Raw genomic sequence first — 22186 nt, forward strand, 5'->3', positions numbered from 1 at the left:
TGAAATACACAAACTTATAGTTCCTACACTATAAAAATCCCTTACTTGATGATGCAAATTTTTTTTCGATACCTCATATCGCTCATATGTTCATTAGCAAAATGTCGAGTCATAGATCCCACGAATTTTTGACGAAAATGCTCCTACGTCGATCACCGCAGACCTCCCTCTGTAGCCCATGCTAGGTTCTTGTGGTGTCATAAGAAAATTGTATGGCGACACTTAAAAACCTCAATGAGATCGCCTAAATGTAAATTAAAGTAAAGACTGACCTTTGAAAAGTAGTACCTCTATCGTCCTGTATACTTAGATTTATTTTGCATTAAGCCAGTTTTAACGTTTTCCCCCTACACTGGTAAGAAAGAAGAGTCTTTTGGGCTTGGGCTACCTGTGGTCTAAACCATCGCCTGTTGAAGACCAGGGATGAAGATAGCCTCCTCCGCAAGCATCTGTTCGGCTTTTTGTGCTCCTTGGGCTTCCTGTGGCGAGGACAAAAAGACGAAGGGGGAAGGGGGACTCCTCCTCCTCCTCCTCTCTAGGCTCTTCCACAGTCTCTCACTCGGCCGTTCCGTCTCCACGCTTAGATCGTTCCTACGGTTCTTCTCTGCCATAAAACTTAATACAGTGATCCCAACAGAGAATAAAGAATATATGGAGTAGCTGCGGAGGAGACTAGGATGAAGACTAGCTGTTTGCAGTAGAAACGCGGTGCACTCCGGTTGACATGACGTGACAGCGACTACCGGTCACGCACTACACACTTAGTCGCGTGACACTAAAGAGAAGCCTATCCGATCGTGGATGGATTCCATCACAGGATCATAAAACAAAGCTTATATTCTTAAGCCCTCAATGAAATCAAAAGTGTTCATCTAGATATCATTGTAAGCGCTTAAAACTGAAAGTGTTAGTGAAGCGTTTTTTTAACAAAGAATTCTCTCGTAAAAGTGTACTCTGACCACACAAAGCTTTACTTCGACGACTAGACTCGCACAAAATGGACTTCAAAATACCTTAAAAACCAAATACAAAGTAAGTTTTTAAATATTAAACCTTATCCATACAAAATAAAGTAATTTGTTTGATACAGTTGCGGTTGAGTACGTAAATGAAAGTGACATTTCCTCCTAAAGTCCAACCTCAAAATACCAAGACCTCTCGTTCTGTTCTTTGATATTCTTGAACTTGTTTGTCTATCAAAACATAAATTCAACTACCCATTAAACCTCAAAAATCGTAAAACAGTTAACACAATTCTTTTATTTTTCATTACTGTTGAGATTGGAGTAGTATTTTTGTAAATTCAAGCGTGACTGCATAAATACACAGTCGTTTCGTATGTGGTTACTTCAGACGCCACTGCTATTAATTGTTGCTAAGGAAATATTCTCGGTTGAATTCTCTATTAAAATTCAACAATTTAAGTGCTGTATTCTTAAGAATTCAAGTACAATACGATTAATTATTAAAAGTGTGAGAAAACTTTGTTTATTACAAACTTTTTTTGACTATTTTATCCGAAGATTAAAGATGTTTCAGTTTCTATCAGTATATATGTTGTTATTTATAAGTTTTAATTGTTTTGTATAAGTAATTCTCTCTTATTTTTGTTCTTGAATTTATAGATTTTTTAAACCTTTTTGAAAGGTTTTATGAATTCACCAATTCTTAATTTACCATGGGATTCAGGCCAGCTATAATATTCACTGCAGTAGCAGGTAGGAATTAACAAACAAAACTTTAGACCTCTTGGCTTGGGCATGCATAATGTTTGTTGTAGAATAACTGTTATTGATCTCCCATTCTGATTGATTGGAAGTGCAAGCTTTATGAGAGCACACAGCACGCACGCGCACTTTCTGTTGAGTCATTCCTATCTATTATTGTAATTTGTATTTTATAAAAGAAATAAAAACTTGCTTGCTGTGCTGTGCACTTGAGGATTAGCAGAACACCCGAGAAGTGTCGAGAAGCACTCCGCTACACGTTGTGTTTCTTCTTCTCTGTGTTATCTGCCAACCCCCCTGTGCTTTATTTCTTCAAATACTATTACAGACCATGTGTCATTCTCTAGAGTATTATTTCTTTGTTTATTGGTTGCACAGAGAAGACACATGAATATGCACAACTTAAACCAAGAATTATTCTCAAGAGAATAACACATTATCTAACATGGTTAATCAGACCTTACACCCAAGATAAAGAACTATTTGGGACTTTATCTGGGACAAAGTCACAGGCAATATGGTGTAGTCATTCTGACATTATCTAGCAGACTATAATTTATAATTTATTCAAATTGTGAATTCTGATTGGTAACTCTATCATGGGTATATTAGCAATAGTCCACTGTTGTACAATAGTACACTGTTGTACAACTAATGGGAACCATATACATGTCTCATATTTCACCAAGGTTCTGTTTGCCTTGAACATAACAGGCACAGATCTAGGGAAGGGGTGCAGGAGGTGTGGAACCCCCCCCCCCCCCCCCCAGATAAGCTTCTATCTATTGCATTATTGATGCTTGATTTTGTGAATGTCTTGATCATATCATAAAATAGTACACCCCCTATGTGACGGGGCCCAAAGGGGGTGGAGTTTTGGGGCCACTATAAAAGCTAAAAATTATTTTGCTATATGCAGACTAGCTAGGCTTGAACTAACACAGCATTTTTTTCCGTAGTTTTTCTACATAATTTTGGTTTCTCATCAAGCCAGAGTTTCATCGAACATCCACAAGATGATTTCCAAATCAAAGGTGGCACAGTAACGTTCAGTTGCCAAGCAACAGGTTTAGTTAACCCAACCTATTATTGGCTGAAAGATGGTAGTAATGTGACTCGGGGTAACTCTTATGTTAATAGCAAGGCATACCTAACTATAACCAGAGTGACCTTTGATGATGCTGGGCTTTATTCCTGCCGTGCCAGTAGTAATACAGTTATTATCACGAGTAATCAAGCAAGACTCACTGTGAAAGGTTAGTCTTTGAGATATATTTGCAATTCCAAGATTGCAGTGCATTGTGGGACTGTTTAACAGAACAAAATATATGCCATCTTGGAAAAATATCCCCTCGACAATGCCCACAATGCACTGCAGTGCACTCGACCAAGTTTTTTACTCAACCTCGGGATGGCAAATATATAGAGAGAGTGATTGTGTGGTTCCAGAAAATAAACTTAGCCCACCATGGAGGAAATCAGTGATTCCCAGGGATTGGGGGTCAGAGGAAAAACCAGAATTAACTTTTTTATGGGTTAAGTTAAACCTAAGATTTACTAACGCCTCTATTTAGTCTTCTAACTATTTCACACATATATAACCATTCTATTTTATATAATTACTTATATATTATGTTTGAAGTTTGTTGGTTCAGAGGCTCTAACTCTTGTGCTGTTGGGTATAAAAAATAATGAAATAGGATTTAACAGTTGCATTTACACAGAGTAGCTCTTCATCCACTGAAATTCCAATTGGAATTTAGTAGTTGATTTTTGTGGAGGGAGGGAAGCCGGAGAACCAGAGAGAGAGTCAACAAACCTGTGGCCCTCATTCCATGATCAAATTGGAATTTAGGAGTTGATTTTTATGGAGGGAGGAAAACTGGAGAACCCAGAAAACCCTCGAAGCACAGGAGAGAACCAACAAACAACTCTACTCATATACAGTACAACACCGAACCTGGCGGGACTCAATACTCTGATTGCATTGATGAGAGGCTAGCGCTCACACCGCTATACCACCCATGCTTCCCTAACACTGAGCCAGGTGGGACTCAAAACTGGGTTGCATTGATAAGAGACAAGGGTAGTCCCTGGGTATTATTTTGAAATGCTATACTACTAAGCTCAATCAACAGATTATTTAATAAAGTTTAGTAATATAGTTTGTTTTGATTAAAGGATCTCCAGAAGTAGTTCAACCACCTTCAGCTCAATCTCCACATGTTGGCCAAACGGCATCATTCACTTGCAAAGTTATTGGAAATCCTTTGCCAACTGTAGTATGGTACTACAAAGGTTCTGTACTATCAAACGGAGGAAGGATAAAGATATTTGATAATGGAACCTTGATAATCAGTAGTGTAATGAAGTCTGATGCAGGACAATACAAACTCGAAGCAAAAAATGACCTAGGTGTTACGTATGCTTCTGTGGAGTTGACTGTTCTGGGTAAGATAATACTTTTTACATATTTTGTATAGGAAATCTCACGGTCTCGAGTACAATTAGGAATTTATAGGTATGAGTGATGTTTAGAAAGCTCAATTTGAAAATTCTCAAAACATCACAATTATCTATAAATATCGAATTGTGTGAGAGGAGTGTATGATTTTTTGTTTATAATACACTCAACAAAATTGAGCAACTTAATTGGAACTCTACAAAGTACAATTTGGGATTTGATGCTATCATGGGAACAGCCTTTTTTAGTCTTGATAGTCATTCGTCTGAATGACCACGAAACAGTGGTTTGAAGTCGAGACTGAACTTGATTCTTTTATTTATCAAGTCCAACCTCGACTTGAAACCATTGTTTTGTGACCAGTCAAGTGAATTCAGGAAAGAATGCATAAAAACTATCAAATTTTTTACTGTTAGACAACCTCTGGGGTTCAATGGTGAATCCAGAACAATTTTAACAAAAGGGGATTTTTTTTGGGGGGGAGGATTTTTATTTGGCTCGAGGTGATGCCGTATGGACCGAGCGCAGCGAGCATTTTATCATTTGACGCTCACGAAAAGAAAAATAATAAAAGAAAAGAAAGAAAATACGGTCACAGGTTTCAAACAGGCGTACGGCCCTGCTTGCTCAAAGCAGTACAGCCCTGCTCACTCCATTTTCCAAAGGTTTTTTTAAGAGTGCGCGCCCAGGCAGATACGAGTCATATGATAATAATTATTATATAAACTTCATGGGGGATGATGTTGCCTAGAAATGCTTCACACAGCATCCTTTTAACCTTACACCTTTCCCTTCATTCTTAATTAATTTTTCAACTCCACCCCACGTTGTATTCTCTTTCTGTATCCCCCCGTATCTGCCCTTGGGGTTTGCCATAGTAAAGTGTGGAGAGACGAGAGCATCTTTTGAACCACTTGAATGCCTAAATCATATGCACAGAATGATATAATTACAAAGGCAGCACTTTCTCCTTGTATATTTTAATACCCTGAGTGTTGGTCATGCCAGGGATTAAACCCACAATCTCCCGTACAACAGACCGATGCTGAGAACGGCCGATGCTCAGACCGACCGATGCTCAGACTGACTGATGCTCAGACTGAGCGATGCCCAAACAACTTAGCCAACCGGGTGTCATAATTTCATTGATTTTTCATTTTGATTCTAACAATATTTCCCCCTCCAGATCCCCCCTCAGTTCCATACTTCACCACGATTCCTCAAAACAAGACAGCAAAAGAAAATGACGAGGTCACATTTTATTGCGAAGCATCTGGAAGTCCCAAACCGACACTAATATGGATTCGGTTAGATGGTGTTATACCAAGTGATAGAAGGGGTCAGCCACGCCCAGGGGCACTAAGATTGTTTGGACTTGTGCCGTCAGATGATGGGGTTTATGCTTGTGTGGCAAACAATACTCAGGGAGAGAGAAGGGCAGTTGTATACCTCAGGATTGAAGGTGACAGGTTTTTATATTTTTTTATTGGTTTCCCTTTTTACTTTCTTGTTTCCTTGCATTTTTGAAAGTGTTAAATTATTTTAGATAAAGGTGCTGAAACACAATCTTTTTTCTTCATTCCTTCCTCCTTTTTTTTTGTTTTGTTGTTGTTTTTGTTTTTGTTTTTTTTTTTTTTTTTCTTTCTTTCTCTTTTATTCATTGTTGATTTGCTTGTATGTTCAATTAAATATTTTCCATCCATTCCTTCATTTCCCTTTGTGCCGCCCCCCCCCCTACCTTCCTTTCCATCCCTATGAATCTCTTCTTCTCTTTCCTTTTTTTCCTTTCCTTCCATCATTTGTGGTCATACCTCTACAATTACCACTTTAAGCAACCCTTTTATTATTATTTTTAATCCCTTCATTATTTTTGTTCACTTGTTTATCCATCCATTTATCCATCCATTCATTCATCCATTCATTTTTCTATTTCCCACCAGGTTTTCCAAGGTTCACAATCTCTCCCTTCAACAAAGTAGTCAAAGAAAACCAATCAGTAACCTTCAACTGCGCAGCCACAAGTGAACCTTCACCGACTATACAGTGGCTTCTACCCAATGGAACAACCATCACATCGCACTCAATGCCTTCTGGGAATGTTCGGGTCCTATCAAACAATACTCTAGTTATTGATAAAGTCGCTGAAGACCATGGAGGGATTTACAAATGTGTAACAACAAACTCTTTGGGCAGCAAGCAACACAAAGCTGTTTTGTCAGTGTTATGTATGTATATATGTATATATATATATATATATATTGTGTTATAATATAATATGATGATGTTGATGATGGTGGTGATGATGATAATGAGGAGGTTGATGATGGTGGTGATGATAATGAGGATGATGATGATAGTGGTGATGATGATAATGAGGATGTTGATGATGGTGGTGATGATGATAATGAGGATGTTGATGATGGTGGTGATGATGATAATGAGGATGTTGATGATGGTGGTGATGATGATAATGAGGAGGTTGATGATGGTGGTGATGATAATGAGGAGGTTGATAATGGTGGCGATGATGATAATGAGGTTGATGATGGTGGAGATCATGATCATGGTGTTACTGTTAAGTTGTTTTGATGATGAAGAATGATGATGAAGAATGGTAATGAATGGTGATGATATTATGCAAATAATAAATTAACGATTTTGAAAACGGTGTGAAGAGGTTGTTGCTAAGAAAAAGACCGTGTGCAATTGCATCCCAAATGGCATCACCAATTTGGCCACTTCGCTTCCTAAAAGACAAGCTGTATTGCATATGCATGCAATTTAGATTAACTTCATCTTGTTGTATGTTTATAGTCCCTCCACGATTTGCATCCCACCTTCAAAACATAACCAAAACACGTGGTCAAGAATTGACTTTCACGTGTCCAGCACGTGGTAACCCCACGCCAAAATTCCAGTGGATTTTTGGCGGGAATGTCGTTGAGAATCAACAGACGTTGATCATACCAGCACTGAGAGTCATTAACCAAGGAGATTATGTTTGTCGAGTAAATAACAGCATGGGCGTGGCCAGTAGCACTTTTTATTTGCGAGTTTACAGTAAGTATAGTGTATATGGTTTTGTGTATAGCAATTTTTGTAGCAATTGCTTGGTTTCACTTGACGTCATTTCCATTCTCGTGCGGAATGTTTATCACCTGAATCACACGTTTTCAATAGAATTCTGTCTGGTTGACAGCACATAGTGGTCAGTGTATGTGCGGGAGGTCGAAGTTCAAGCCTCAGCTGTACCTACACTCAGGGTCTTAAAATAACTGAGAAGGTGCTGCCTTTGTTATTACATCTGCAAATGGTTAGACCTTCAAGTCTTCTCGGACAAGGACTTAAAACCATAGGCCCTGTCTTCCAACCCTTCCTAAGCTATAGTAAAATGGGGGACATAAAAGAACCTGTTGAATTATTCGTGTAAGAGTAGGGAATTGTCTCCCGGTTCAACAGCCAATCCCAATATGGATAACACTAATGTCATAACACTAATGTACTATCAAGTCACTCATGATTATAAGCTGCACGGCTGCTAATAGCGCCTTAATATGCAGCCCGTAAAGTCCTCCACTGGTTCATAAATCTATGTAAAGCGCATTGAGACGATGTATAAACTGCGCTATATAAGAACCTCCCATTAGGATATACCCCATAAAGGTTTTTAGTTTCCCCGAAGTGTGCAGTCGACTCTTATTATTGCTGTTCTTTATCTAATAGCTCTACCAAATATCACCACCGCACCAGCCAACGTCACTGTCGCTATCGGCTCTACAGCTAGCTTTCACTGTCAAGCACAGGGAGACCCAACCCCTTCGGTCACGTGGTTAAAATCCGATGTTGTGATTGGCTCAAGTGGTCGCTACTCTGTTCTTTCCAATGGGACGCTTTCTATCACCATGGCAACTGTCAGTGACCAAGGGTTGTTTTCGTGCCGGGCAGAGAATGCTGCTGGTCGAGATGAAAGGAAAGCTTATCTTGTGGTTACTGGTATGTTGGTTTAAGAATAATCAACAAATTTACCTTACGAACCACTAGTATGTTGGTATTCAATCTCTATCTTCTCTTTCCCCGCCCCCTCATTTTTCCCCCAATCCCCACTTCCCTTGCCCCAAACCCAGAGGCACATCAGAGGACCGCTATGCTGGCTATCAATCTATGAGGAAATCAAAAACTTGTCTTTGCATTGTAGTTTTGAGGTCATAAAATGAGCTGGCCCTTCCTATTTTCTTTCCTACTTCTCTTCCTTGTTCTCTTTCAACCTTACCTTCCATCCTTCTATCCATCCATCCATCCTTCTATCCATCCATCCATCCATCCATCCATCCATCCATCCATCCATCCATCCATCCATCCATCCATGCATGCATCCATCCATCCATCCATGCATCCATGCATGCATCCATCCATCCATCCATCCATCCATCCATCCATCCATCCATCCATCCATCCATCCATCCATCCATCCATCCATCCATCCATCCATTAATCTATGCATCCACCCTTCCTTCCTTCCTACCTTCCTTTCTTCCATTCCTTCTTCTTCCATCTCTCCTTCCTTCCTTCTTCACTTGCTCCCTTTCGTTATCCTTTCCTCTTTTTCATTCCACCATTCTTTATTTCCTTTTCCTCTTTTTATCTACTTTTAACAGTCCAATAACTTTTCTTAAATTGCCAGACCCGCCAAAATTCACAGAGTCCCCTAGCAACACAACCGTAAGTGTCGGGACAAGCGTTACCCTTCGATGTAGAGCAGTTGCCCAGGATACTCCGAGTATCATGTGGTACAAGGTAGCCAATGGTGGCACACTTCAGCAAGTCACGTCTGCTGTCACTCTGCCCAGCGGAGATCTAAGTTTTAGTTCTGTCCAAAGAGCCGATAGATCGATGTACGCATGTCGTGCTTGTAATGCCGCTGGCTGTAATACTACTCCCAACGTTATGTTGAATGTTTTATGTAAGTAAACTGAAAAAAATCTTGACAATTGTATTGATAGTTTGTAAACTTTTCAAGAGAGACAAATGACAAAGACAAAGCAGCCATGTTGTTGGTGGCATAAAGGAAGGGAAGCACTGGTCGACGTGCGCTGCTAATGCGTCGCCTCTCACCAATAGACCCTTTTGGAGTTCCAAATTACCAGCTGTGTTTCTTGATTACAGACTCACTTACTCAGGCTTAGCCTCGATTTTGTGCAGAATATTCACGTGTTCCAGTCAAGGTCCGTCGAGTTTCAAAGTGTTCGCATTGTTGAAGTTGTGCATTCTTTACTTTACCGTTGGTATTTGCTAGTAATTAGACACTGATATCGAGGCTTAGCCTGAGCAAATGAGTCTGTAATGCAAGAAACACAGCGGTAATTTGGAACTCGAAAAGGGTCTATTCGGCACGGGCTTCGAGTCCTGCCGGTCTCTGTGTCGTATGTGAGTAGAGTTGTTTCGTTGGTTCTCTCCTGTGCTTCGAGGGTTTTTCTCCAGGTTCTCCGGTTTTCCTTCCTCCTTAAAAATCAACTTCTAAGTTCTAATTCGATCTTTGGGCTTTCACTTAGTTTGGAGCCTTGCTTCGTTGTGATTTTCCCACGCTGTGATACAACAGCTAAATCTTATTAGATTTTTTAAAGATAAACATAGTAGGCTTACGATAAAATCGATTTTAAAAACGGTTCCTTTTTTATTTTATCATTTTAATTATTATTATTATTATTATTATTATTATTATTTATTATTTATTTTATTTTATTTTATTTTATTTTTTTATTTTTTTCAGATGGTCCCGCCTTCCCAGTCCCCCCAACAGACGTCGGCGTTCTACAAGGCCAGGACGCTGTGCTCAAATGCGAACCCGACTCCAGTCCCAAAGCACAAATCACGTGGCGACGGCCAAACAGAGATATAATGGAAGGGACTGGATATGAGCAAACCATACGTAATGTGCAGCCCGGTGATACGGGTGAATATACTTGTAAAGCGTCCAATCCGTATGGCTATACTCTTGAAGTCAAGATCATACTGGAGATACAGAGTAAGATTGTATTGGTCACTTTAGAAACGGGAGTGCCTACAGTAGCAAGCAGGTAGACCTCTTCGGCTTGGGCGTAATGTTTTCCCATTCAGACAACGTGTCATTCCCTTAAGAATAAGATTCTTGGTTTGAGTTGTATCCATATTCATGTGTCTTCTCATGTGCAACCGAGCGCAAACCTTAAACAAAGAAATGATACTCTAGGGAATGACATGTGGTTTGAAATGGGAAAACATTACGTCAGAGCCGAAGAGGTCTATTTTGAAAACTTTCAATACATCACTTGTACCTATAATTTTCGAATTGTACTCGAGATCATGCTCATTATTCTATTTTCCTTCAGCAAAACCTGTGATCGTAAATCTGTTAAAACAAGAACAAAACTCCGAGACAACAGTGACTTGCAAAGTGGAAGGAACGCCGACCCCCACCGTCAAGTGGTACTTGGAGAAAAAGCGCCTACCTCTAAATAACTATGCCGTGACGCGTGACAACAAGCTGGTTGTTCCTATTGGCTCTTTGGAGAATAAGACATTTTTGTGTAACGCAAGTAATCCACAAGGTTCTGTTGTCTACTTTGCTAAAGGTACGAAAAATGCGTTAAAAAGTGTATGATTAAAAAAAAAACCACTATGGTTAGCTCAATTATAAGAAGTATGGCCTTGATATCTTGTTATTGGTCATGTTAATTAATAACGATATTGAAACATGCTGATGCCACTGTCCTCGTATAAGGTTAATACAGAAATCGAAGCGGAAAGAAAGAAAGAGAAGGGAAGAAAAAAGAAAAGAAGTAAGGAGAGGGGAGGGGAGGGGAGGGAGTAAAGAAAAGGGAAGAGAAAAACAAAAAAAAGGAAGCGGTGTGATGGATGGATAAAAGGAAGGAAGGAAGGAAGGAAGGAAAGAAAGAAAGAAAGAAGCAAGCAAGGAAGGAAGGAAGGAAGGAAGGAAGGAAGGAAGGAAAGAAAGAAAAAAAAATCAAGCAAGCATGAAAATAGAAATGTCATAAAGAGAACTCCTAAATTTTTGTTATTTCATTCTCAGTTCCAGAACCTCTATCTTCTTTATCAATAACTGAAGTGACGTCACATTCGCTTCGTGCCACGTGGGTCCGCCCCAATCCTCCTGAAATTCTCATCAAACACTACCTCCTTGAAGTGTGGTCAACAATATCTTCTACATGGCAGTCATTCAACAGTAGTATAGAGGAATCATTTTATGACGTTACTCAGCTGCTTCCTTTTACGATGTACAAGTTTCGTGTGAAAGCTGCGAATGGCCTGGGGACGAGTAAAATATGGCGGACGTCGGAGAACGTCACGACTTTGTCGTACAGTAAGATAAAATCAAATTTTTTATCAATTTTATTCACACATCATGGGCACACGAAAATATTAGGACTGATTCCATAAGTCGTAGTTTTCGCCTACCCCTCCTCCTCAATCCCCCTCCCCTCCCCCTCCCCTCCTCCAGCCCTCGTCCCCAATCCCCCTCCCTCAGAGCCGCCACGGCAGGCTACTACTTAGAATCGACAAAAGAGCGAAAATACATGAGTTTAGCACAGTAATAGATGAAGCGGAGAGAAAAATGTTTGGATAAACTAAAGCAATATTTCGTTTTTTAGATCCTTCGGCTCCACGTGATCTCGGCCTCATAGTTCAAAGCGCTTATGCCATCAACGTCACGTGGTCTGTCCCTCGAGTCCTGAATGGACCTTTAGATGACTTACAGTATCACGTGATTTATGAACCAAAGTCACCTAACTCTACTAACAAGTATGACGTCACACATGATCCAAATGTCGGGACACAGCATTATATTCTGGTGGACCTAGAACCGGACCTGAGGTACACCGTACAAGTCGTTGCTTGGAGACGAAGGAGTGATGGAACCAAACTTCAAAGTAACGGAGCTAGCGCGTCAGCCAGGACATTGCAATTAGGTAGTTATTGATGAAATTACTTTCGCCAATTCTCATATTCAGAACTGAGCTCTTTCTTATAAGTCTATCGAACGTTTTCAAATCGTTCGAGTCGATAAGTAATAGCTTTTTTTACCTTGGTCGTATTGTTTTCTCATTTCAGACCAGGTGTCATTATCTTGAGGACTAGATTCTTTGTTTGAGTTGTATCTATATTCATGTGTCTTCTCGTGCGCAACCGTTAAACAAAGAAATGACTCTCTAGGGAATGACACGGGGTCTAAAGGCATTTGAAGGGATATTATTTTGCAGAGCGCGTGATTTTTTCAAGTCCCATATTTCGCCTTTATATCAATACTACCAGAGTCAGTTTTGTAGTTCCTTTTAGTTAAAACATTTGAGTAAGAAAAAGAATTCAAAAACCATTTGAGAAGAAATTCTTGGGATTGCTAACGCTAGGTTTTTTTTCTTTCACATTTTTCTAGTACCTACATCACCCCCCATAGGACTCATTGTGGAGGCAAGCGGCCCGAATCGAATACTGTTAAAATGGAAGGTAGGCAATGATACAAGCTCGTTGTCGGTTAGTTGATAACAAATGCCAGGACAGTTCGTCGTCATTTTCGCCCTTTTCACGTTTCCCATAATACATTGCGGTTTTGGATGGATACCAGGCGAAAACCACAGGTGGCCCGCCTGTGGAAGATACTAGTATTAACTAAATTTGCTACTGACTTATTCAATGTTTCAGAAACCTCCTTATTCGGTCAGCGGGTACAATATTTGGTACAGACAAAGCAAGCCAGGGATGACTCATATGAAGGTCAATATTCCTGATGGTTCTGCGACCACCTATCTAATTATGAACCTAGAAGAGAATACGGAGTACCAAGTGAAGGTCCAGATGTACAGTAATGTTGGGGAAGGCCCTTTTTCGAAATATTATGATGTGCGCACTTCAATAGGTAACAATTGGTAAACAAATAACTTATGTAAGAGACAGACGGACAGACAGACGGACAAACAGACGGACAGACAGACAGACGGACAGACTGACAGACAAACAGACGGACAGACAGACGGACAAACAGGCGGACAGACAGACGGACAAACAGACGGACAGACAGACGGACAGACAAACGGACAGACGGACAAACAGATGAACAAACAGACGGAAAAACTAACAGACATAGACAGGCAGGTAGATAGACGGACAGACAGACGGGCAAACAAACAGACAAAGACAGACAGACAAACAAAGAAAGGCAAAAGGCAAAAGCAGACAAACGAGCAAGTAGCCAGACAGACTATGCAGACAGACGGAAGAAGGGCAAACAGTTGGACGGACGGATTGTTGGTCGGACCGTTTGACCTATGGAGAGAGAGAGACGCACAAACACAACCTTTTGTAAGGCATGCATACACATAGGCTGGTCGGATGGTCGGATGGACCGGCCGGCCAGTCATCATTATCGACCAGTTGCTCATCTAATACTCGAGTTTCGAGCTCTCTTTGCTCAGCCTTAGTCTCGGTTGTGCGTTATAACATTCAGCTATTCAACCAAAACCCGTGGCATTTTAATCAACTCGTATTGTTCCGTAGTGCGTACATTCCTTACTATACAATGGACCTCGATAAAAGAAAAGAACGCATTTGTATACAACGAGGCTAAGACTGAGCAAAGGGGAACTTGAAATGGAAGTATTAAAGGGACGATGGTGCCGTCATTTTTTTTTTTTTTTTTTTGATACTTATTTTTTGTTTGTTTTTCTATTCAGATGCGTTTATGGCTGGGCAAAATCAAGAAGACAAAGGAACAAATTGGGAGGTAGCCGTCGGTGGTTTGGTCAGCGGTCTTCTCCTCCTGCTCATTGTAATTGGTATTATCTGGTGTTTGAGGAGTCGGTCTCAACAATCAAGTAAGTTATGGGTTACCTGTGGTATTAGACCAAGTAATTTATGACCAAGGATTTACGGGCCCGGCATTAAACCTTGGCGGTATTTATTTCCCACTTGTGACCATATCTTGAAAATAGGATACTGTCTGTCTGTCTGTGTCTGTCTGTCCTCATATGTCCGTCTGTCTTCATATGTCTGTCTGTCTGTCTGACTGACAGACACAGACAGACAGTATTCTATTCTCAAGATATGGTCACAAATGGGAAATAAATACGGCCAAGTTAAAGACCAAGATTGACTGACAGACAGACTCTCTTCCTTATACTTCACAATTTGTTTTCCTCAGATCAAACATTTCGTGTGTCGGCGAGACGTAGGGGTACGCATTCTGATTTTGCTCCAAGGTAGGTGTTTGCTATATTGAACAACAAACGTGGCATTCGCTTGGGCTAGATGTGGTGCGAATAACTTTACTTTACATTTTACTAAATTTTCCCAAATCCGGTTTGTTTTCTTTTGATTTGTTTTGTCTCTGTAACCTAAAGATCGAGACAACTATAGATATTTAAACTTTGCTCGTAATCTTACATAAATCTGGAAGAGGTAAATCGTAAGAATTTAACACATTTGTTTTAAAAAGTTGCATTCTTTTTGCAAATTTGGTAACAATATAAAAAAAAAAACTACTGAAACTACCAGTTTCTACTCATCATTAGTTTGTCAATGCCAACATCGTGCCTAGAGTGCACGAACGTTCGATGAATACCGTTTCGAGCCTCCTTAAGTTATAGAAGTGAAACCCTTCAAACCACGTGTTTATTTTTGTAACTGATTTTCGTCATTTAGCTCCGTTGAAAGCGACGGGACAGTGGAGGGAAACTATAACGTGGCATACAACTATGAGCTGGACCATAATCTAGACATAGACATGTTCTCCGATGATGGGAACGTTATTCCTATCTCTACCTCGTATAGTAACGAGAGGGCCATCCAGTATTTGGCCTCTTCGCAGCCCGATGTTAATGTGGGTCATCGAGAAGACTCGTCTGAGGCTGTCTATACTAACCTACCAAGAAATGGCCCTTCGGATACAGAAGGGAACAATAATGACACTAGGGGTCCAGATCTGGCAGTAAATAATGAAAAGACCAATGAAAGAGTGGATGCGAGCGGAAGGGACACTATCGATGTTCATGAGAGAGCCCCTGTCAATAATAACCTAGATAAGCCTGAAGTTGGAATCCCTGTGTATGCGCAGGTCGATTTGTCGATGAAAAAGAAGAACAGGAAAACGAGTGTTGATGGCTCGCTTGAGCACTATCCCACTATTGAATTTGACCATGGCGATAATATAGATGAAGAAGACATATCTGAGGTCCCATATCCAGAGGAGGACCTTCCACCTTTGGAGCGAACGTGGACCAATGTGTCTGAATTCAATTTTCCACCTCCCCCTAGTGATCCACCTCCCAATGACCCTGAGGTCCCAAATGCTGATGGTGCTGGCATGCAGCCTACAAATAATGGTACAATTTCTTATGAGGACCCATATGTGAATGTCACTACAGAGAATCCTATTGATAAAGAGTCCGATAAGGCACCGAGTGAAAAAGGGCCAAAAAAGCGGCGCATGGTGGCTGCTTGGGCTGAGGACGAGGATCAACCAATAGGAAACCTATGGGAAGCTGTGGATAAAGAACTCGATAGGAGACTGGGCTACTCTTAATTGTCACGTGACATGGAGAACCATTGATAAGATTGAACAGTGCGTGCTAGCAGTCACGTGACATGCTATGAAAAAACATTTTGAAAAAATGAAGATGATGGGAGACTAGTACTAGTATGGATACAAGTCACGTGACATCAATGAGAACCTTTCGAAGTAGCTAAGAATGTCACGAAAGAATGGAAGCTTTTCATTAATCACGTGATATGTAACGTTGGTTGAATTAAAAAAAAGGTTGGTACATGATAATCACGTGACGTCCACGTGACGTAATTACGATTAGGACACCTCAAGAAGTGCAAGATATTTAAAGAAACCTTGACTCCATTTTATATTCACACTTTTTACAAATATATTTTCAAAACAAAAAAGGTTTTAGTCTTGTTGAGAGAGATCGCATGTTTTAATAGCAGCTTTGCATTGTAATATATTGTAATTAATAAATACATTATATATACGGGTTATAAGTCGCCATTTTCCAGGCATTGGTTCACTGGCCTAAACACGAAGCATTTAACCAAGGCTGCAAGGTTAAGATTTGAATAACCCTTTGAAACTACCTCCTAGCTTCGATTGAATGCTTTGTATTTCAGTATTGAAACGATGTATTGAAATTGGTGAATAGGACGTTTGCACGATGTCGTCATTGACCTCAACTACCAGACTCCCTTGTACACTTTCTTTTGTTCAGTTAATTAGCACCAATTTTTGCCTTACTATTCTCATGAGGGAATACGAATTTAAATAAGAAAAAAATTTCGCGAAGCGTCTTGGTAGTGGGAGTCAAATGACTGCCATCATGCAAACGTCCTCTTACTGCAGTTTCTTATAGTCCCCTTCACAGTTCCAGGCGCCATCTTCGAAAGGTAGCCGTGCCTTTGCATCGAAGCGAGACAAAAGGATGAGCTTGCAATCATAGAGACGTGTGAATAATTGTTCAAGGTGTTAAAAAAGGTCTCTATCATTGCAAGCTCACCTGTTCGTCTCGCTTCGATGCAAAGGCACGGCTACCTTTAAGATGGCGCAGGGAACTGTGAAAGGGACTACTCTCTGTTGCTCAGGGTTAGCCTTGATTTTGTGTAGAACTAGAATATTCATGTATTCCAATGAAAGTCCGTAGAATTTCGAAGTATTTAATTGTAATGTTGAAGTTGTGCATTCTTTACTTTACCATTAGTATTTGTGAATATTCTGACACTGAAAATAAGGCTAACCCTGAGCAAACGAGTCTGTAATCAAATAAACACAGCGTCATTTTACAAATCTAAAAAAAGATAGAATCACAGTGACAAAGAAGACGAAAACTGAGGGCGTATTTGTAGTTATAAGATAAATCATAATTATATTTTCATATTAATAATGAATATTATTACGTACGTAGTTAGAAATTTAAAACATATTTCATTAAGCGTGTAATTTTATATTTAGCAACCAATTATAAGCTAAGCATATAAATGGCACAACGTTGCTATACTTTTATTTTTCAATTCTGCACAGTCGAATAAAGCATCAATATTAAGAAACTGCAATTTTTATTATTAATCACTTTTCTACATGGTCCGATTTTACCAAGGGTGGATAGCGCGAAGGGTGGATAGCGCGAAGGGTGAATAGCGCGAAGGGTGGATAGCGCGAAGGGTGGATAGCGCGAAGGGTGGATAGCGCGAAGGGTGAATAGCGCGAAGGGTGGATAGCGCGAAATGGGGATAGCGCGAAGGGTGGATAGCGCGGGCAATAACACCCTATCCAACAGATGAATCCTTATCCAATGTTTTTCGTTACATACCTCCAATATGGCGGCGATAACGTAATTTATAACCGCAATATACCTTATTGTCACACTTTATTAGTCTCCAGAAATCATCTGCACGAAGTAAGACCTGGTTACCTAGCTTTTGAAGATAGAGCAAACCGTAGCCTCTTTTGCAGACTTTCTTAGTGTCTGTCACGATGGGAATCGTTGTGTGACAGACACTAAGAACGTCTGCGTTAAGTTAAAGAGTAGAAGACTGAATAACGTTTTCCACTCCTAACTCTTTTTGCCTCAATACATGTGCCGTGACTTGCGCACTAGATACATAGCTACTCAAGTCCAGTGAGTTGGTCCTCGCAAATGGACAAATGATTTTCTGCAATCCACTTTTGAATCGTCTGTCTCTCATTGCATAAATAATCGGGTTGAAACAACCATTGACTAGCGTTGTTGTCAAGACAGCATTAGCCGTTGATGCCCCAACATCCCATCCAGTTTTCATGAAAAGTTTGCCTGTTGATACGATAGTATACGGTAGCCAGGCCAAAACAAAAGCGCCTAATACCATTAACACAGTCCTCAAGGCTCTCGTCTCCGTCGGCCTAGAGTTTTGGGGTCCATTTTGCGAGGAGCCAATAGAGTTTCTCTTGATTAGCTTCACTTGATGTCGAGCAACTTTAAAAATACGAAAATAACAATAAACCATGATCGCGGAGGGAAGAGCAAAGGTGAACACTGCTAAAAGATTGGCGTACATCTTGGAAGGGAAGCCCTTGGCATTCCAGTTTGGTCGACAGGTGTTGGTCTTTAGATCCAGGGTGATTTCGCCCCAACCTACTAACGGTGCTGCGGCCCAGAAGATCGAATGAACCCATCCAAGTGCTATGAGCACCAAACTTCGTCTTGTCGTCAAAAGGCTTTGATACCTATAACATACAGTACAGTAACTGTGTGCTTGTTGGTAAAAGCCCATTTTTCCTACCCTAATCCCCCACACTACCACTGGTGTTATATGGCGGTAGATCCCTGGACTTAGCATCACATATGAGCAGAGACTGTTAGGTCTCTCCCTTGATTCGAGGGTTTTTTCTCCGGGTTCTCCGGTTTTCCTCCCTCCACAAAACCGAACAAGCTAATCTGTGAGTTAGCCGTGCCCTGACTTAGATCAGCCCAGAGGTTGTTTCAGGGTTCAATGTGTGAGTTAGCCATGCCCTGACTTAGATCAGCCCAGAGGTTGTTTCAGGGTTCGATCAAATTTGATGGTCTGAAGGGTTCCAACCGCGTTCAAAACAGTTCAAAGACTTTTCTAATACTCAATCCAAAGTACCTCGCTTCTTTTGGCTTCCGCGACAAAGGAAATGTAAAATTTCATACAAAAGCCTTTAATAGTAGAATTAGCTTTTTAGCAGATGCAATCTAATTTCTAATTGTTTTCGTTTTCCTAAAGCGGAATTCATTTACAAGCTAAAAATTTTCAATTAAAGTTGCTGTACATTCATACTCAAATGTTTTTGAAAATGGAATATTTGCTCTGCAGATTGGCCTTGACAACGCAAGTTTTTTTCAAAAACAGATACGTGTGGACGGGTGAAAACAAATCGAAAACGCTGCATGTAAACCATTTTTATTTTCTTTATTAAAAAAGGGGTTTAAAGAATACTTATTCAAAAATATCGTGTGGACGGGTGGAAAACTAATCGAAAACGCTGCGTGTGAACGATATTTTTTTCTTTAAAATGGAGTTTTAAAAATACTTATTTAAAAATATCCGTCTTTACGTGTGGATAGGGGACCTAAAATGCGTAGGAAAAAATAGCCGTTTTTGTCATAGAAAAAAGCAATAAATGCAATAATAAAAGTAGTTTGAGTTAAGGCACTAATTGCCGATATCTTCTTTTTTCTACTATGCAATTCGTAATATGAACTCGGCTGGCGGTTTCGCTGTCTGTTAAAAAGTATACTACGTAGGTTCGACAATTATTCACTAAAATACTCTTCTTTTTCTTTCTTACGATTTGAATTTGAATTTGAATCATAATTGGAATCCAAAATTTATGAGTTGTTTTCTTGTAGAAAAGTTGGTTTTGAGCTAATTCTAATGAAAAGCAAATAAAAAGATGCTCAATAGCTTCTCTACTTCTCTAATGGCTACATAGTACGTAACGAACGTTTCATTCTCTACATTTGAAATCTTTATTTGTTTTAAATTAGAAGCTCTTTCACACCTAAAATGCTTGAAATTTGCTTTACAATGGTTTCAAGCAATTTAACTTTTTTTTATAGGACAGAATGAAGTAAGGAAAGAACTAATAATTTCACAATATAAAAGTAAACGAACTCGACTACACAAACGAAAAAAATTAATATAACTACTGTTTCTTCTGTCAATTTGTTGAATTTGTACAAACGGAAATCTTGGGCGATTTTTCCTTCAAAGCTTTAAGTTCAATTTACAATTCCAATGAAATGTTGACTTTATACAACTGCAAATTGTTAAAATTTTCTCATACACTTATCGTATAATTTTACTGAAGTGCCTTTTCATTTAGCTTAATTTCGCTCGATCTAAAGTGAAAATTTTCGATCGTGGCGAAAATTGTGTTCATCTACACGCTTCCTATTATTTTTTCAAATTGATTTTTCAAACTGTTATTATTCTGTTTTTTTTGTTGACATATAGCGGTGTTATGTCCAAACCGCAAAGAAAAGTTTCCGGTTTTATTTTTCAGTGTTTCTTTGTCAATAGAACCGCAGCATTTTCGTACGAACCCCCCACCGCCCCCCCCCCCCTTCCCCAACCCCCCCCCCCCTCCCTTCCCCCCAAAACATTGAAGACTCAATTGAAGAATCGTTGTCGTGTTCAGAAATAGAACATAGAAGCTGAGACCGAAATGACATAATTATATTATAATTTATTCATTTGCGCCATCCATCCAGTCGGTTTAGATTGCAAAACGCGTATTAAAAACAGTGGATGATGCCACGGGTCGCCTGTCACAGCATGCATCTAATTAACGTGCTTCCCATGTGCCATTTCAGTCTCAGCTTCTATGTTCTATATTTTCTGAACCCGACAACGATTCTTCAATTGAGTGTATACAGCCATATGCAGAAATTCTGATCCAGCCAAGTATATAATATAATAACTATATCGGGTACATTCTGGGTAAAGACCCGCGGGATTTAAAAATGTAAGGGAGGATCTCCCATCAATTATTTTTGATGTACTTTTGACATATTCGTATATATGTACAAAAGGGTCAACCTTTATGCATATGGCTGTATATATTTTTTTTTTCAAAAAAAAAAAAAAAGGAGTCGAAGGAATAAAGTGACAGTTCTGTTCGCTTGCCTTTTGATTTAAGGTTAACTGTCAACCTTCACGGGGAACTCCAGGGATACGCTCAGTTAAAACTTGTTTTCCGCGTCTCGTTACAGTAAAGGTTAACAAACTATATATCATTTTAAAGCTTATAAAATAGAGAATACGATAATCCATGTCTTTAGTTCCTAGAAAAACATTATTTCTAACGAAAGCGGCAAGTTTGAACTCAAGACAGATCTTATTTCATGGGAACGATTTTTTCATAGAACACTTACCTAAGTGGTTTGGTGATTGCCATAAATCGGTCTAAACTTACAAAACTCAGTGTCACCAAAGAGGCATTAAAACAAGTGCTTATCGATACAGCATGAAGTTTACACCAAGTCTCAAAAAACAGCCATTTTTGGTCCAAAGTCGAAGAGATATAAAAAGGGCTGTACACAATTCCAAGGAGTAGGTCCGCGACAGATAAATTCGCGAGAAAATAAAATCCAGGAGTATGAAGACGATGGTCTAACCAAATAATTATGATAACTAGAATATTTCCAACGACTGTAGTTACCAAAATTATTATTAAAAAGAAAACTTGGATTTGAATTTCAAACGCTTCGCGAAAATATAAAGGTGAACTTGTAGAGGCGTTTGAATGATTCGCCATCTTGCTCTGACAACCTCTTTCTGCGTTCAACTAGTAATCAAATGATACTTTGAGATCGATATCTCCATACGTTCATTTAACAATACGGCAATTATAAATAAGCCGGACTTCACAGGATTCAAACGTCAAATCTGTAAATATTTGTTTCATTCAGTTCGTGTCGGGACAATAGGACAGCTGCTTTGTGTTTCTGTGCTACAGCTACGGTGCAAAATTACTGAAACTGTTATTTACCTAAATTAGACTTCGACAGTTTTCCAGATCATCTCGCAATATTGCTAGAATTTTCCGAAGCAGAATTTATTTATTATTTCAGAATTAAAACGATGTCAATAGACCCTTTCACGGTTTCCGACGCCATATTGCTTAGTGGTGGGGGAGGGGGGGGGGGGGGGGGGGGGAGGGGGGAAGGGGGGAGGGGGGGGAGTAAAATTACTAAGGAGCGTAGGGGAAAGAGATACGTTTTTCGTCATATTTCCTTTCTGAGGTAAATTTTCAAGACCAAACTTCTCTCTCTCTTCTCTCTCTCTCTCTCTCTCTCTCTCTCTCTCTATATATATATATTTCTCTCTCTCTCTCTATTTCTCTCTCTCTCTATTTCTCTTACTATCCTTCCCTCCAACTTATAATAGGAGTGGGTGTTGTTATTTGTTGTTTGCTAATTCAGTTCCGTAGGTCATTGGCGGCCGG

At 39.7% G+C, this 22186-nt stretch overlaps 2 protein-coding genes across 2 annotated transcripts; one reads left to right on the forward strand and one right to left on the reverse strand.

The window, feature by feature from the left end:
• The first annotated feature begins 786 nt into the window (after window positions 1–786).
• On the forward strand, window positions 787–16753 carry LOC116307464 (contactin-5). The gene is made up of 18 exons (XM_089025794.1): window positions 787–1032; window positions 1626–1718; window positions 2687–2983; window positions 3909–4178; window positions 5378–5653; window positions 6132–6416; window positions 7006–7251; window positions 7915–8184; window positions 8873–9151; window positions 9959–10213; window positions 10557–10799; window positions 11258–11548; window positions 11838–12155; window positions 12620–12690; window positions 12886–13099; window positions 13914–14054; window positions 14381–14438; window positions 14881–16753. The coding sequence occupies exons 2-18, from the start codon at window positions 1679–1681 to the stop codon at window positions 15758–15760; spliced, it is 4434 nt and encodes a 1477-aa protein (XP_088881920.1). The 5' UTR covers window positions 787–1032; window positions 1626–1678; the 3' UTR covers window positions 15761–16753.
• A 423-nt stretch (window positions 16754–17176) lies between these two features.
• On the reverse strand, window positions 17177–21657 carry LOC116307465 (beta-2 adrenergic receptor-like). The gene is made up of 2 exons (XM_031717733.2): window positions 21114–21657; window positions 17177–18439 (listed from the first exon to the last, which is right to left on the reverse strand). The coding sequence occupies exons 1-2, from the start codon at window positions 21494–21496 to the stop codon at window positions 17755–17757; spliced, it is 1068 nt and encodes a 355-aa protein (XP_031573593.2). The 5' UTR covers window positions 21497–21657; the 3' UTR covers window positions 17177–17754.
• Between the last annotated feature and the right edge of the window lie 529 nt (window positions 21658–22186).

This window comes from Actinia tenebrosa, unplaced genomic scaffold, assembly GCF_029948245.1.
Source record: "Actinia tenebrosa isolate PJP-AT-01 unplaced genomic scaffold, QUT_ActTen_1.0 PGA_scaffold0__85_contigs__length_37466705, whole genome shotgun sequence".
Taxonomy (NCBI): Eukaryota; Metazoa; Cnidaria; class Anthozoa; order Actiniaria; family Actiniidae; genus Actinia; species Actinia tenebrosa.

Coding starts and splice junctions, on each gene's coding strand:
- LOC116307464 (XM_089025794.1), top strand. CDS start 1,679: ATGGGATTCAGGCCAGCTATAATATTCACTGCAGTAGCAG. Junction 10,800..11,257: donor TGTTGTCTACTTTGCTAAAG/GTACGAAAAATG, acceptor TTTCATTCTCAG/TTCCAGAACCTCTATCTTCT. Junction 14,055..14,380: donor GAGTCGGTCTCAACAATCAA/GTAAGTTATGGG, acceptor TGTTTTCCTCAG/ATCAAACATTTCGTGTGTCG.
- LOC116307465 (XM_031717733.2), bottom strand. CDS start 21,496: ATGGCGAATCATTCAAACGCCTCTACAAGTTCACCTTTATATTTTCGC. Junction 18,440..21,113: donor GCAATCACCAAACCACTTAG/GTAAGTGTTCTA, acceptor TGTATGTTATAG/GTATCAAAGCCTTTTGACGA.